This window comes from Sparus aurata, chromosome 6 (assembly GCF_900880675.1).
Source record: "Sparus aurata chromosome 6, fSpaAur1.1, whole genome shotgun sequence".
Taxonomy (NCBI): domain Eukaryota; kingdom Metazoa; phylum Chordata; class Actinopteri; order Spariformes; family Sparidae; genus Sparus; species Sparus aurata.
The window spans coordinates 37,739,900-37,752,485 of record NC_044192.1 but is presented as its reverse complement, the minus strand read 5'-3'; the positions used below and the strand labels follow the sequence as shown (position 1 = coordinate 37,752,485).

Here is a 12,586-nt window from a genome sequence, read left to right as displayed (position 1 = left end):
ATAATATTATTATTAAAATTATTATTATATAATAAGAGGAGTAATCAAACGTACTCCTACCTTTCATGGGGTAATACGAGTAATACGTATACTGGTGGTATTCATTTCATCACTACTTTCTTTTTTTAAATCAAAGATTTGTTGTTGGTTTTTTAATACAATTTATTACGATTTTATAGCAAAAGATTATTTTGGACAGTCAGGCTGAGACGTTGGAAGAGCATACGAACTTATCTATACAACGAATTATTGCCTTCAGACGGAGCAAATGTTATATTCTGTTGTTGAAGTAGGCCAACTGGATTAACAAATATTTCGTTTGTGATTGAATGACATTTATACGTTTTCGTTATTTTGAAAAGCACTAACCGGAAGTGTGTATTTTACTTTGGTCAGTGTGACAGCATTTCAGTTTGACAGAAGTCTTATCAGTTGCTCGCTTGGCTGGCTGTTTCTGACTCCCGCTGACACTCAGTAGAAGGTGTATCGCTTTCCCCTCTTTGAATGCAAGCCGAGTATAACTTTAAACTAATTTCACAGCCAAACTCACAACTTTAGGAGGGAAATAAGACTGCTTTCTCGTTGTTGCACGTCTCGATGGACACTGTTCAGGTGGGTGAGTTCGCTGAATACCCAGGTTGACAAGTGTTAGCATTAGCATGTCGTTAGCCGTAGTTTGCTAACAAGGGCAGGGCCAGTTAGCTGCAAGGTGACAAACAGGTAAAGATCGTTGTTCGGGTACTTATGTGAACGCGTTTTCATCTGGCAAACTAGGTACGTGTTTGCGTATCTGTCTTTTGACACACCTTTTTGGTATTAACAGAAATTGACGTCTGGATTTTCTCTGGACTTGGGACCATTGAAAGAACCTCTCGGATTTATTCGGGTCCTAGAATGGGTAAGTGAAATCTAAAAGTACTTTAAAAAATAACAAAACGGACATAATAACATCAGTTGCAAGTGATTCCTATGTGATCAACCACAACATGTGGTCAGCATTCCTCTCATTTTATCCTCGTGATGTTAATATTTCGTGTTTGTCCACTCCACTAATTCCATCAGACATCATGCGAGTGCTTCTCAGAATGTTGTCATCAAGTTAGTATTGTACATATTCTAAAGCGACAAGGCTGAAAAACTCCTCAGAAATGGTTACAGGTAACTTCGTCTTGGCTTACATGCATGTAGCTATTGATTTACAACGTAAAATGTTAACCTAAATTAGAAGGTCTGTTCAACCTTACACTCTTTCCACAGTAAATTTGAATATGCTGAAACAATTATCAGGAAATTCCTGGAAATTGTGAGTTCTAAATTGAAATGGAACTACTAACATAACAGTTGTTGCATCATTGCAGATGGTTGTGCAGTGCCATCTAGAACAGGTGTGTGGTTGATATCATGTGTTGTTACAGAAAAAAAATCCATTCACATTGAAGCAAATGATCAAGTGGCTTGGGCCTAACTGAAAGCAGAGATCTGAGTCAGTGCTGTGAAGTAAATGTATGCAGCTGTTGCAAGGATGGCCAGCTGGCGAGAATAAAGCATCTTGGTTATACAGTATGTGCTGCTGATTAGTAGAACATAATTTAATATCAGTACCATATGTGTCGGTGTGATTGACTTCTTAAATAAGCAATCTGAATGGACCGTGTACTAAATTAAGAAAATAGCACAGGAATGCCCCTGCTTATGTTAATGACTCCTAATATTCATAGTGCCCTATATTTCTGGTTGATGCAGACTACTTTGCTAACTGCCCCATTACAGCAGGCAGTGATGTTTGTATTGAGGAGCAGCCATGTCCTGTTTGTATAAAACATTATATAGCAGGTAGGAGTTCCACTCAACAAGGTCTACTGGGAAGCTCAGCTCACTGTTCTGCTCAGTCCTCACTTAGGGTTGGTATCATACCTCAGTACCTAAAATATCAGCCAAATTGTGACCCAAGTGTATTATTTTCTTAGTTTTGCAGGGTTTTTTCTTCATTTTTATGTTTTTGAGGGCAAGAACAATGACAATTGAGACACCTTACAAAAAGGTTGTAAATGAGTCAACAGTTTAGCTAATTCCAAAGTTAAGCTCATTCCAGTGAGTACAGCTCACAAAATAGAAAGTAGTATTACGGGCTACCAACACTAGCCCGGTTCACACTGCCCTTCAAGTGTGGGGATCCTGCGCCCATTCTCCGCCTCAACCTCTGTGTGAAAGTCTCAGATGCAGTGAGGGGGGAAATTTCGCTCTGGTGCTCTGGAGGTAGAATCAGAGACGCAGCATTGGCGAATCGCACCTGTGTGAATGGATAACATCACACCATCGGACTCACTGACACCGCTCTCGACTGGTTCCACTCGTATCTCACCGACAGGACAGAGTACGTCTCCATTGGAGGTGCAAGATCAGGGACACACACTGTCACCTGTGGGGTCCCTCAAGGGTCAGTCCTTGGCCCCACCCTCTTCACACTCTACATGCTCCCCCTTGGCCAGATCATCAGTCGCTTTGGAGTCTCCTTTCACTGTTATGCAGATGACACACAACTGTACATTAAAATGGACTCACGCCCCTCTGCAACTTTGCTTCCACCATCACCACTATCTACTATCACCACCTGTCTGGAGGAGATAAAGGCGTGGATGAAGCACAACTTCCTGCAGTTAAACAGCTCCAAAACAGAAGTCATACTTGTTGGCACCCATCACCAGATCCAGTCATTCTCCATAACCAGCATCACGTTTTCCGGGCAGGTCATTCCCCTCTCCACATCCGTCACTAACCTTGGTGTCATATTTGACCCTCACCTCACCTTTGAGGCTCACATTAAACGTCTCTGCAAAAACTCCTTCCATCACCTCAGAAATATTGCCAAACTCCGACCCTCACTCTCCTTTCCTGACGCCGAAAAGCTCATCCATGCCTTTGTCTCCTCCAGGCTGGATTACTGCAATGCACTACTCATTTGAACTCCCAGCAAGAGCATCCAATCCTCCATTCACTTCATTGGCTTCCCATCTCCGCCAGGATTGATTACAAGGTCTCCCTCCTCACTCACCAGTGCATCCATGGCAACGCCCCCTCCTATCTTAAAGAACTGCTAACCACACAAACCTCATCTCGACCCCTCCGCTTGACCAACTCTCACCGTCTCCACCCCCCCCAGGACTAAGTTCCGCACCTTAGGTGACCGAGCATTCTGTTCTGCCGCCCCTCGTCTATGGAACAGCCTCCCTAACTACCTGAGGGCACCACAGGCTGTTGAATGTTTTAAAAAAGGACTTAAAACTTTCCTTTTTAGCAGAGCCTATGACCACTAAGTTGCTATTGACTTTCAGGTGTTTTTCTTATTTTTCTTTTACTAATGTTTTCTTTTATTGGTGCTTTTCCTGTAGCACTTTGAGATTTATCTAAATGTAAAGTGCTTTACAAATTAAATATATTATTATTATTGTTATTATTATTATTATAAGCCAGCTGCGTGGCGCAAGGGCGCGTAAGTCTGACAGTCTGATAACTACACAGGTCATTCACTCAACACAATAAAGAGAAATGTCCCACAAAGTCACATTACATGACCAAACAAAAGTAACGTAGTAACTGTAAATGTCTTTGGCAACTTATACGAGGAAAAAAATACCACAATTATACGTGGAGAAGTGTCTGTCCTCCTGTCTGTCCTCCCGCCTGTCCTACCGACTCTTCGTCACAGTTCTGGCCGAAAAACAGCGTCTGTCACCGGCAAAAACTTTAACTCACCAAGTGTTTGTGTTGAAAAAAAAAAAAATCACCACAGTCAGCCGTCCTGACCAAAACTTCAGTGAACTTTCCCCCAGAAAACAGCCTCCCTCCCTGCAAGTGACAGAGTCAGACAGAAGCCCTTTTTAGATAGAAAAGGCGGCACATTTGCTCCAAGGTAAGGACGGCAATGTGCCGGCCTGTCTTTCTAAAACAGAGGCGTAATATTCCTCCTTTTCCAAAAGCCGCCTCTGAGGTAGGCGTAAACATGTGACGTGACATGAAGCTCGAAGTTGGGTTGTGAACAATGACAACAAATTTGTCTTCAAAATAAGAGCTTTACATTGCACCCCATTGGAGTTTAGAACTGGGTTCTTAGTTGGGGGCTTTTAATTTGAAAGTAGCGACCGTTCCTAGCTTGCTGCTACAACAACAAGCTAACACAACCAAACAGCTACAGAGACCGAGGAGACGCTGCATCTCCTGGATCTCAGCAGCTGTCCAGTTGCTCATCTTAATGTCCGTGGATAAAATGATGGACTGACTGCTGTGATCAGCTGTTTCTTGGTTTTAAAACTCCCCGGCTGTGGGTCGCACAACGGTGCAGGTCATTGACACCTCCGCCCACCGCACGCAGAGGCCCGGCACATTGCCGCCTCGTTTTTAGATAGCAGGCGAGGCGGAAATAAGTGTACCCTCTGAGGCGGAAAATCGGCAGACCAAAACAGACCCCCAAAAGGACGGGCAAATTGGCGGCTTGCTGCCCTGTCTAAAAACAGCTAGTGTCCGGTTTACTGATGGCGATTATGTAAAATGTTATTTAGAGCAAAAAACTTATCTTTTGTCACTTTCCTGGATGTTTTGTGGGTCAGGATCTCAATCACAACACATTACAACAGCATCCATGTGATTTATAAACAGGCAGCGTGTACATGTTTAGATTAACAGGTGGACACCGTGGAAACGGCTTGAAAAAAATCACACTCATCAACATATACCGTCATGCCCCTTGAGGATCCGCAGCGCTGGCTTGCTGTGTGAATTACACAGTGGTTCATATTTACGCCAGAGTTGCTTGGTTCTGTGTGAACGGCGGAGAATTGGCGAACCACCACTGCGGCGATAATGCAACACCTCTGTGTGAAAAGGGCTGATGTCACTGATAGTAAAGTGACTGCAGAATCATCCTTTATTGCAGATGATTCTTAAATTTGGGTTATGAGTTTGCATATGTATTCACAGTTGGAGCAAAACATTTGGGAATAGAATGTTTGAAACAAAGCAGTTGGGCTGTATAAGTTTTCATAGTCCACTTTTGGCAGTTGGATGTAGAGCTGACAAGGTAAACTTTCCAGGAAACTGACTGTAAATCCTGCTAGCTGCTGCAGCGCAGCAGTCTTTGAGCATCTCCCTGTTGGTGAGGTACAGTGGTATAAATAAGCATACTGCATACACACCACTGGGATAACTCGGCATACATTCATTGGATTGTGTAATGTAAACTTGATGCAGGAACTGGTTTCAGCAGGTTTTTACTGATAGACGAATACTTGAGGAACAAGCACACCTGCAACAACAGTCATGGTTAAATGGGCTTGCCTCAGCAGTCGGTGTTACTGATGTCACATGGTGGTGGTCCTACACATATAACATGATTTGCTTACCGCCCCCTCTGTCACTTTGCTTTTTATAATCAATACTTAATTGGACGCTTAAGTTAGTAGGAGTCACATTTCACTTATCGCACAACAAGAGGAATGGGCCTTTCAGATTGGGTTTAGTGCAGTGTGATCGCCACAAACTTTGTGAAAAACCTCCTGCACTGGTTTAGCTCAATCCATTAGAAATAACGGGTTTCAGAGCACAGCTCTGCTGTTGTCAAGTTCTGTCTAAATGCCCCATAAAGAGAGTTGAGCGACAAACTATTTTTTTCCAGACTGTCCTTGGGTAGTTTGGTAGTATCTTCTTGGTATTACATAATCTAGATTACTGTACTGTCCTTTCTTTTCTTTTTCTAATTTTGTCTCAAATGTTGGTGCGCACATTATGTGTAAATGTGTTTTGAAAAAGCCCATTTACAATGCTTAAAACTGAAGACTTCACATCTAAGATCCCTCTTTATGTAACACAGAAATTTAAAGTTCTAAATCACTGTATAAATCATAAAAAGCCCACATGGCTATAGAAACAGGACACTCAACGTGCCCTACATCAAGAGACCCACTTAAATATTTTGGAATATATGAAGCCAATAAATGGTTGGGTTGGTCAAGTAGCTTGCTTGTCTTGTTCCTTCAAAAGTAGAGGTGTTGCGATTAGGGTACATAAATGTCTGCCTCTCACAATAGGAAAGGTAATTGTAGATGAAAAGGGCTTCGTTGTATGTATTTCTGTTTTATAATGAGGAATCTGTAGTGCTTATGCACCTACCACAAATGAGTCACAATTGTACTCTAGATTGCTAGCCGAGGTCTCAAATCTTTCAACAGACTTGGTTATATTAGGAGGGGGCTGTAACTGTGATTTTAATCACATCTGTAATTGATTTTCAATCTCATACCCAACTGAGCTCCTCAAAAAAATCAGAGGCCACGCTTAATTGTGTTGTATTGTGTTAATGTTATGAGCTGATCTTATTTGATGCTTTGAGCATTCTTAACCCAAAATAAATTTTTCTCACTTACTCATCAATCATTTTCTAGAATTGATTATTTCCTGACTTCAAGGGCAATATTGAATAGAACAGGGATTTGTACAATTTGCTCTAGTACATTAAGCGACCATTCATCTAAATGTATTACAATTTCCCCACTGTACGTAGACCCTGCAAAGAGGCACTGGTGGCTGAATCCATCACTGTTAAGTAAGGGTGTCTTCAGAGCAGTTAGATATTTATATTAAGGCCAGTGATAGAGAGGTTTGGGAGGCTCCCAAAGCTTATTCGTACGAGAGGTTGCATTATATCTTTTATGGCTGGAAAAAAAGAAGAGAAGGAAATTACAACCAAATTGAAAGTAAACCAAAAGACTTGGAGACACAGCTTAAAGCGAAGCCGAGCAAGGCTTTATGCAGACAGGTGGAAGCTACACAGTCACCACTAGTTTAGCTCAGTTTAAAAACAACAGAGGAAAGCATCATTCTTGCAAAACGTGGAATATTTGAGGTAGGAATTAAACCATGGAAATTACTTGTGCAGCTTGATCAGAAAAGAGGGATCAAGAACCCTACAGTGCACCTCGTTTTCAATCTACCCCTATTCTCCCATGTGACCCCCCTCCTCCGTGACCTCCGCTGGCTTCCTGTTGCAGCCCGCAACCGATTCAAGACGATGGAACTGGCCTTCAAGGCCGTCAATGGAACTGCACTCTTCTACCTCCAAACACTGGTCAGACCACACGCCCCAGTGTGAGCACCTATGCCACTACATCATCTGGCCGGCTGGTACCGGCATCACTGAGCTCAAACAAAGGTTGCTCAGCGAAGTCACAACTTTTCTCTCTTCTGGCACCTCAGTGGTGGAACAAACTCCCGACTAATATCAGGACAGCAGAGTCACTCGCCATCTTCCGAAAAGACTCAATACTGACTTGATCAGACTTCACCTCGACCCTGACTCGCATAACATAAAAATGATCTGTCTATTTGAACACCTGTAACTAAACTTAGTTTTCTATCACTAAAATGTTCAAGAAAACGTGCAAACACATATAGAAACAGTCAAAAAACGTAAAAGTGATGAGCTACAGCACAGACATCTGGAGCTCCGGCGTGTCCTCCTTATCACATTTAAAGTTGGGCTGATGTGATGTGTCTCGCGTAATCAGTACTACTGCCATGTTCGAGCACTAGAAGCAGAAGCATCCTGGAAGGCTGGATTCACATTGGATCTGGCGGTGCAGCGGTGTGGGAGTTTAGGACCCCCACACACCGCCCAGACTCAAACCAACAGCCAACTGCCTTTATTCGACCACCCTGTTGCCTCTTGTCTGACCCGTTCGGCAGAAAAGTTGCATTGAACACACGGCTTCGACGTGCTGCCTACTCCACAGTAGCATGTACGTTCTGCGCTGGGTGCGGGTGGTGCTACATGAAAACAGGAAATGACGGAACGGAGTGCATAGAAAAACAAACAGGCTGTGTCCGAAATCACCCACTCATTCCCTACTCCCTAGTCACTACATAGGGAGTCCAACATAGTGGACTATTGAGCTCATCAGACTTTGCATGTTGAATTGGAGCAGACAACGTCCGCGCAGCTCCGAAAGCTTCCAACAAGGGCTGCACGATTCTGGAAAAAATGTGAATCACGATTTTTTTGCTTAGAATGGAGATCACGTTTCTCTGGCACTATTTTTTCACAAAATGTTCATTGCACTGATGAGTAAAAAAACATTGTACGTTGCCTCTGCCAAAGCAATGTTTTTGTTTTTTTTTTGTTTTGTTCAAGTTCTGTCATTGGATGAGAAATGATTTTTACAAAAGTAAAAAAAAAATAAAAATTGTCTCCAAGATGAGAGGGCATCCTCTAATCCCTCATGTTGTACAGTGTTTATTGGGGCCGTATCTTTGGCTAGGTGATATGTGATAGCTGCTTTGATCGGCTTTCTAAAACAGAGGCGTAATATTCCTCACGTAAATATGTGACGTGACATGAAGCCCGAAGTTGGGCTGTGAACAGTTGACAACGAATTTGTCTTCAAAATAAGAGCTTTACATTGCACCCCATTGGAGTTTAGAACTGGGTTCTTTGCGGGGGGGCTTTTAATTTGAAAGTAGCGACCATTTCTAGCTTGCGCTACAGCAACAAGCTAACACAACCAAACAGCTAGAGATCCAGGAGACGCTAGCATCTCCCGGATCTTAGCGGCTGTCCAGTTGCTCATCTAGCAGGCGAGGTGGAAATAAGTGTACCCTCCGAGGCGGCAAATCGGCGGACCAAAACAGACCCTCAATTTGCCGCCCTCTGTCTAAAACCGCGGGCCTAGCCGCCAAAAGGACGGGCAGATTGGCGGCTTGCTGCCCTGTCTAAAAACGGCTTCTCACTCACTCCTTCCAAACAATCAACTGCAGGAGGGCTTCCTCCACTGAATCACGTGTTGTAAAGATGCTTCACCTCAGGTTGAGGGAGGAGGCAGTGGCAGTCCTGCGTTGGGGGGCGCTTCAAAAAATCCGGGAGGAAAATAGGAGCATTTGTTTGTGATTCAGCTCGAGATATAAAATGCTTTAGAATCGCTATGTGTAGAAATAAGATCACGTGTATGTGTGAATCGAGATTGCGATTTTTTTTAACGATTTTTCGTGCAGCCCTACTTCCAACGCAGCTGAACACACCGAACAGGTTTGTTCTCGACCTCGTCCGAGTCTCCTCAAACGCTTCAGACATCCAACGTTTGGGCCGGTGTGTTCCTGCCTTTGCTCTATGGTCTTTAAATATCACGTGTTGGGAACCCCTGTTGATTAGTTTGCCAAAAGACTAAACTGCTATGTTGTTATGCTAATGGAATGCTGATCCTACTGATGATCGTTTGTCCTCATCGACAGATTAAAAACAACGGCAATCAACCAGGATGAGGCAGATCATTACTGTGTTTTAAACTGGGACACAAGACCAAACCAAAGTGAAAGTGAAACAGAAATATCTTCTGTGTTCCCTCTGTAGTATTTATCCTTGCTAAATAACATGCCCTGCTACTGACCCCTTCTGCTCTGCTTATGATCTCTGGTCATGCCTCTTGTCACAGTAGGTTAAGCATACTGTTACTAGTTACTACTACTACTACTAGTTACTTTTTGTCCCCACCCAAATGTAATATATATTAGGATTATGCACACTATGCCATATTTGTTTGTTGATGATAAAATAAGTGTAAACCAGACCAGTTTTAAAATGTTATTTTGGGTACATTTGTTGATATGTTAATTGAGAAATACAAATATAATGTTAGATTGATCCAAAAAAGATAGTTTAACCAGTTAATCAAAAAAATATTCAGTATATTAATTGATACAAAAGTAATCGCTAGGTGCAGCCCTACAGTAAAGCTTAAATGTACACTGGTTGGACAAGTGTTGTAAGCCTCACAGTGCAATGCTACAAGCAAAAACTTCCGTTAATCAATCACTGTTCAGCACTGTCTCCAACAGTTTGTCTACAACAAACTATACAAAAACTGCAAATTTGAAATGTCTCTTTCTAAGTCTCTCACTGATAGATGACCGTCTGCTTCTGCTGCCTCTAGTTGTGGGAAAAAAAGAAATTGATAAGTTAATGACTACCTGTTTGAATATTTTGTTTAAACAAACTTAATTGTCTATTAGTAAATTGTGATTTAACTTTTCTTAGTTTCAACTTTTATTATTTTTTTTGTATTGGATAAAAACTTTTTTTTTTAATTTATATTCACTAAATACTTACAGAGAAGTCTGATTTCAACAACTATATTCTATATTGGATTTGCCTCAAACGTTTACTAAGATGTTGATTCCTGTTTATTTTTAATGTTTTTCCAAGTTATTTGTTTACATAACTTATTTGTGATTAAGATTCTATATCTCTTTGTTTAAGCTGCTATTTTTTGACATTTTAAATTCCTGTTTGCACTTAACATTTTCAAAGAAATTCTCATTTATTCTGATTTGTGTTGCTGGTGCATGTTTATTATTTTGATATTAAATAATTCAGTATATTTATAATTGTGTTAATTTTTTCCATTTAGTTTTATCCAAATTAGAAAAGTAATATTTAAGTCAAGCCTGATCTTTCTATGGCCAAATGAATGATCCCAGTCTGTCCCAAAAAGTGGGGCATACTGTTTATTGATTTAACACTGGTATTGGATCGGTACTTGAAATCAATGCAACTAAAACTTCAGCTGAAAAGTTGAAATCCTTTCAACTTCTAAAAAACACTAGAAAAATGCAACTTGAGGTGTGAGAGAGGAGTGTCCTAGAGGCAAGCCATTCCACAGGAAAACAATGGGAATTGCCCTGCTGCGGTCTATGTGGAAACTTGGTCGTTGGCTCTGCTTTTTGACTTTAAGGATCTTTGCTCCATTATGACGGTCACTGTGCTTTCAAATCCGATTTTTTCATAGCTGCAAATATAGTTGTTCCAAGCTTTTAACTTTTAACTCTACCTCCAGTTTCTCCCAGCAATAGTTGCACTTTGTTGTTAGTCTTCAGTCTCAAGGCTGAAATAAACAGAATTCTTCCACGGTGAGATATTCTTAGTATTCTAGTGCTGGGAGATACAGTTTACTTCCCCCTGTCCCTCCTCTATGCTCTTGGAAGATGTTTATGATTGATATTACTGGATGTCTAACTGGTCTGTATGCCACAGTCTGTAAAAAAGGCCAGTAACTGCAGTTTTTCACAGTGTCAGGTGAGGATCAAGTTATTTTTGTGGTCATGACCCACTGTCGCTGTTTCTGGATCACTATCACTGTACGTCCACGTCATGAGCTATATACAAATAAAAGTTCTCATATAAAAAGCTAAATTGCTCATGTCATAGCCTTGTGACTGGCTGTCCCTGTCTCTTATCTGTCGTACCACTCCCTGATCAGCAGAGGTAATGAGGAATGCATCAGTCAGTCTGGTAGGCTGGGTGGGGCACTGGATTCTGGACAGGGAACCCCTGCCCTATCTGGAGGGTTTATTTGGGGTGCTGTAAGATCAGCCTGGGTGGGTCAAACAGGGCTGAGATGAAAGCTGAGAAATGTTGTTGAGATCCAGAGACACCTGAAAGATAAAACCCATTCCTGAAAAGCCTCAGTGGGCCTGAAGCTTGCTAAATACTGAGCTCCATTTCTCTCACTGTGTTTCTTCTGTCTATCTTGCTGTGATTACACTACTGCAGCTGCAGGCTGTTCAGCTCGGTTGTTGTACTCACCCTGTGCTTAAGCCCATTGTATACAACTTTTATGTAGTTGAGAAGGATCCTGAGAATTAGGGAATGTGTGTTGCGAAGATGTGGGCGTAAGTAAACAAAGGGCATTATTCTCGAGAGAAAGTACGGAAGCAAGAATCACATGCCCTAATCAGAGGCATTTCATTGGAGGAAGGATGTCCTGGAGGGGGGGGGGGGGGGGGTGTGTGTGTGTGGAGGGGGGTGCCCTTTGTCACTTAGCACTCCTAGGTGCAGTAGTGCTCTGTTCATACATAGTTTACAATACAGTGACTGCAACAACACCATCTGGTTATATTAAAAGAATATGTTTTTGACCATATCATATGGTCACAGTCATGTGAAAACCACAAACCTCCAATTTGGGTTGCCTAAAATTAAGTTAAGGGATTACAAGCCATTGGTCGGTTGACGTCATTTTCCGAACCCTTCTGATTATTCAGAAACTTTCAAAACATTGTGCATAATACCAAATATGCATTGTCATCCAGCAGCAGGTTTTGTTTGTTGCTGTCAACTTTCGGTATCCCTGCCCACTTATCCAATCATGACGGCCAAGTAAAGAAAATGCTTAAAAGATGTAAGAGTCAAGGAGAACTGCCTTCATGGACTCTCACTGAGAGCAAACAAAGCCCGCTCAGCGAAGTCGCGACTCTTCTCTGTTTCGGCACCTCAGTGGTGGAACGAACACCTGACCAATATCAGGACAGCAGAATCACTCGCCATCTTCTGCAAAAGAGTCAAGACTCATTTGTCCAGACTCATTTATACGCCTCTATATTGACCAGCGCCGCTGACTGGTTTAGCGGATCAGGAAATCCAATGACCAATTGCATGCGAGATAAGCCACCCCACGTGATGATACTCAGCCAATCAAATCTGTGCATTCCAGGCGATAAACACATACAAATAAATACAGACAGATGAAAGAGGTGAGAAGCGAGTGAC

General features: G+C 42.1%; 1 protein-coding gene across 1 annotated transcript in view; it reads left to right on the top strand.

Annotated features, from left to right (window-relative positions):
- The first annotated feature begins 375 nt into the window (after positions 1-375).
- LOC115583211 (synaptophysin-like protein 1) overlaps positions 376-12,586 on the top strand; it is a 33,832-nt gene continuing 21,621 nt past the window's right edge. Inside the window, exons 1-2 of the mRNA XM_030419791.1 lie at positions 376-612; positions 824-898. Coding sequence (XP_030275651.1) covers positions 598-612; positions 824-898 — 90 coding nt within the window. The 5' untranslated portion in view covers positions 376-597. The remainder of the gene's footprint in view (positions 613-823; positions 899-12,586) is intronic.